We start from the raw sequence: 4,323 nt of genomic DNA, 5'->3' as shown, positions 1-4,323 counted from the left end.
AATAATTATAACAATAATAATAATAATAATAATAATAATAATAATAATAATAATAATAATAATAATAATAAAAGGAATAACTTACTATAAATGTAGTAGTCCAAGCTCTTGTTGGGCATATATTCATAGATCAGCATCTTCTCTTTTCTTTCAATGCAAAAACCCACAACTTTTACAAGATTTATATGTTGTAATTTTGCTGTAAGGATCACTTCATTTTCAAACTCTTCCAATCCTTGAGTAGAAGTTTCTGAGAGCCTTTTCACAGCTATTTCTTGCCCATTTCTCAACTTTCCCTAATTGGATTAATAAAATATCCTTGACATTTTTAATAAATATTGACAAATGTATTCATGAAGACAATTTGGAAATCATCAACTATAAAAAAAAAACAAGTAAAAGTTTATTTGTTCACTAGAAAGTCACAATTGCGTATGAAGGATAATTAATAAACTACCTCTAATATTACTGGATAGCAACAACATACAGAGACGGACCTAAGATTTGAAAATTATAGGAATCACCGTCAAATAAAAATTTGAGCAAGCGCTAGAGTCAGAATCGAACCCAGGCAGCACAACGCAACAGCTGTCTAAGATTTGAATCTTAGGGTGTGATTCAAAATATATACCTATTATTTAAGATATATACACATCTACACATATTTTTTTTCTAATATATTAGCTTGTTAAATTTTAGTTTTTGGACCAATGATCATTGACTCTTTCTAAAACCGGTAAATCAGGAGGTTAAGGGAGAAGAACTTGACTTTCTAGTATTAGAAAAATAATACCTATATAACAATTTGATTACTTAGTTGCTTTCATGAGAATTTACAATGCAATGTAAAAGTTGACTCTTAAAAGAAAAAGTTGACTAAGGCTCAACATGTTGCTAGTTTAAACGTGACAAGTTGGTCGAGCTGACCATGAACCGGCTCGACTTGGTCAATGTGGGACCCGCCTGATCCGGATCCCTAACCTTGGTAGATCTAGTTGTGAAATTCGGAATTTATCTAACGGAATTTAGAAAAAAATAGTAAAATATCACACTTGACATTTGAATATGTGACTAAAAATAATTTTTGGATCCCCTTGACGATTGGAGTATTTCCTTATGTTAAAGGGGTTAAAAGATATTATTTCTAACTAAAATGATCGTTTTGCAATATTTGCACATTTCAACAAAGGAGACTCGATTGAACCCTTTCCTCTATCTAGCTTCGCGCTACATATAGCCTGAGAGGTAAGCGTAGCTGGTACAATAATAACAATAATAACCACGTCTCAATTCTCGCTATTTAACAAGAAAAATCTTGAAAAATAGGTCAAAATGTTAATTACCTTGTAAACAGGTCCATATCCACCTCGGCCAAGCTCATTGTCAACTGAAAAATTATTAGTAGCTGACTTCATTTCATCAAAAGTGAATACATGCAAGCTGCTGCTCTCTCCACCTCTTCTATCTTCATTTTTGCTTCCAATTTTGTTCCTTGGTATTCTTCCTATTTCCACTTAATATTCAGTTAAACACCAACATAAAAAAAGAAAAGAAAAAAAATGTGAAGAGAAGAAAATGGAAAGGACCTCTTATGCATCAATAATATGATGAAGACAACAAATATTTTTAAACTCAAGTTTTCCACTAAAATAAAGCTATTTAACCGTGTGGTTTGCGAGCTATTACACAGAAACGGGGTTTATATTGTGCGCACCCAAAAGATAACGGCCGTGGGTTCCTCTGTTAACCAAAAGAAGTAAAGAATTACCTTGGAACTTAAATAGTCGTCTCTTTCTAAGACACCACAGTGTAAAAACAAGCAACAACAAGATCAATACTGCTCCAACTGGAATCAAAATGAGAATCACTCGATTGAGTTTTTTCTTCTTGTGCATTCCTGATTGATCAATTACTCCTTCTTGTATATCTTCAACTTCTAAAAATGTAAACAAATTGTAAAGACATTCATTCATATATAAAGCAAGAATTGAATAACAAATAAGTAATGTGATTATTTGAGCCCGAAGAACCTCTTGATAAGGAGCGCTTTACATAAGGGCGGAGCTACAACCAGCGAATGGTTGTTAGTTGACACCCTTCGCCGGAAAATTATACTGTATGTATAGGTTAAATATTACTTTTTATACATATATATGAAATCATGAAAAAAAAAGAGTCCGCTGCACAAGGCATCCCGCGTTCACGCAGGGTCCGGGAAGGGCCGACCCCAAGGGGTTTGATGTAGACAACCTACCCTAGTGCAAGAATTAGTGGCTGCCTCCATGGCTCGAACCCGTGACCCTATAGGTCACACAGAGACAACTTTACCGTTGCTCCAAGTCTCCCCTTCAATATGAAATCTTGAACAACCTTGGCAAAATCTTGGTTTCGCCCTTAGTTGATTTCTATGTTGCTCGGACTCTCCGAAAATATTGCCGAATGCGTGTTGGATCCTTCAAAAATAGTGTATTTTTGGAGGATCCAACACAGGTGCGACATCATTTTGGAAAGTCAGCGCAACATAGGTTGATTTACTAGACTCATATTAATCTGGATTAATCGAGCCAGGGTATACTAAATGTGCAAAAAAACAATGTCATAATTGATTACCTCCTGCAGCAGCCTGAGAAAGAACAGAATTCCAGTCATATGAGACTTCCCATGCAAAATAGCCTCTCAAATGCTTCTCTTTTGCATATGCAACTTTGGTTTTCACTGCTTCAACATCATCGAAACCAACCCAACTTGTCCCAACCGAGACATAATTCATCACATAAGTTGCATTATACGACGCATTATTAGCACGATATTTTATCATACCTCTTTTAATATCATTGAATCTTAGCCAACTACTTATACTCGAAAACGGCTCATTTTCAGCTTCAGCACCAAACGAATAATCTTTAGGCCCCGGCCCTGTCCCTGTCGCGCCAATTTTATTATCTTTAGGACTAACCAATGTCCATACATAACCATAAAAGGGTAATCCTAACACAAGTTTTTGTGTAGGAAAACCAGATTTAATCCAAGCATTTATACCATAATCAGTGTTCAAATCAGTTCTTGAATCATATAATGCTGCAACTGGAGATGTATTATTTGTTGACGCTGGATCATAATAATCAAATGCAAAAACATGTACCCAATCCAAATATTTCCTCATTGACTCAATTGGAAAGCTCAAATCTTGAATCCAGGGTGTGTATTGAACAGCCATGGTCAATAAAAGTTTTGATTTTTTCGAGTTCTTGGACTCGAAATCAATAGCAATTCTCCAATCATCCAAAAGGGTACCCAAATTTGTCATTTCTTGGGACGAACTAGGTGAAATCCAACAAAAATCTAGTCCATCAAATCCATAAAGACGAGCGATTTTGATGGAAGATTCAATGAAGAATTTTCTACCAGGAAAGTAGGTACTGGACATTAATAAATAAATACCTGAGTCATAAGAAGATTGGTCTTTTCCACCAATTGATAAAAGAGTTTTAAGAGATGGATTTTTTTTCTTGACAATGGTATTGAAGTTTTTCAATTGTTCATCATCTGATATTGAGACAATCATTTGATCTGTTGATGTATTGAAGTCAATATTAGCAAAGCCATAGATGAGGTGAGTGTAAAGAGTTGAATTAATGCTTTGAATATTGGGAGAGTAAGTTATATCATTAGCTTGATAATAACCAGCTTTTATCCAAGTTTCTGCTGCTATGGAATTGTGTAGTTGAGATTGGAAAATTGTGTGGAAGAAGAAAAGAATGACAATGTTTTTGAATGCCATAGAAGAAATAGAAGAATGAGTTGCACTAACTCACTAGAAAGGCATTTAGTAACTTATATACAATTGTATGCATTGAGTCAGTAGTAATTTTATACTATCAGTGTAATTTAAACTGTCGTAAAAAAATACATGTTTTATCTTTTAGGTCAATAGTATCAGTGTAATTATATGGTTGTAACAAAATGCATGATGTGTCTTTTAGGTAAATAGTTTCACTTATTATAGGAAGGGGAGCCTTTGAGCAGCGATAGAGCTGTCTCTGTGTGACTTATAGGTGACGGGTTCGAGCCGTGAAAACAGCCACTAATACTTGTATTAGGGTAGGCTGTCTACATCACACTCTTTTAGTTTCACTTATTATAGATTGTTGCACAATGGCAATTCAGTATATAAACTTGATGGATTCGACATTTAAGGTTTTTAGCAGTAAACCTTAAGGCTTAAGTACTTTCAAAATTATGGGTTTAACTCAAATTATATTAAAATTTTAGTGGATTTTCACATATATATATTTATGTTCGATCTCAATAATACTAGGTTAG

At 34.3% G+C, this 4,323-nt stretch overlaps 1 protein-coding gene across 2 annotated transcripts in view; it reads right to left on the bottom strand.

The window, feature by feature from the left end:
* The window catches only part of LOC109205740 (putative cysteine-rich receptor-like protein kinase 20), a 6,575-nt gene extending 2,770 nt beyond the window's left edge, over positions 1 to 3,805 (bottom strand). The window contains exons 1-4 of one of the 2 annotated variants that reach the window (XM_019368482.1): positions 2,611 to 3,805; positions 1,769 to 1,936; positions 1,344 to 1,504; positions 86 to 296 (exon numbers count right to left, since the gene is read on the bottom strand). In XM_019368482.1, coding sequence (XP_019224027.1) covers positions 86 to 296; positions 1,344 to 1,504; positions 1,769 to 1,936; positions 2,611 to 3,781 — 1,711 coding nt within the window. In that variant the 5' untranslated portion in view covers positions 3,782 to 3,805. The remainder of the gene's footprint in view (positions 1 to 85; positions 297 to 1,343; positions 1,505 to 1,768; positions 1,937 to 2,610) is intronic. The other variant, XM_019368483.1, reaches the window with a different exon arrangement.
* Positions 3,806 to 4,323: the final 518 nt, after the last annotated feature.

Source organism: Nicotiana attenuata, unplaced genomic scaffold (assembly GCF_001879085.1).
Source record: "Nicotiana attenuata strain UT unplaced genomic scaffold, NIATTr2, whole genome shotgun sequence".
Taxonomy (NCBI): domain Eukaryota; kingdom Viridiplantae; phylum Streptophyta; class Magnoliopsida; order Solanales; family Solanaceae; genus Nicotiana; species Nicotiana attenuata.
Note: the sequence above shows the minus strand (reverse complement) of the source record. Positions and strands in the feature narration are given on the sequence as shown.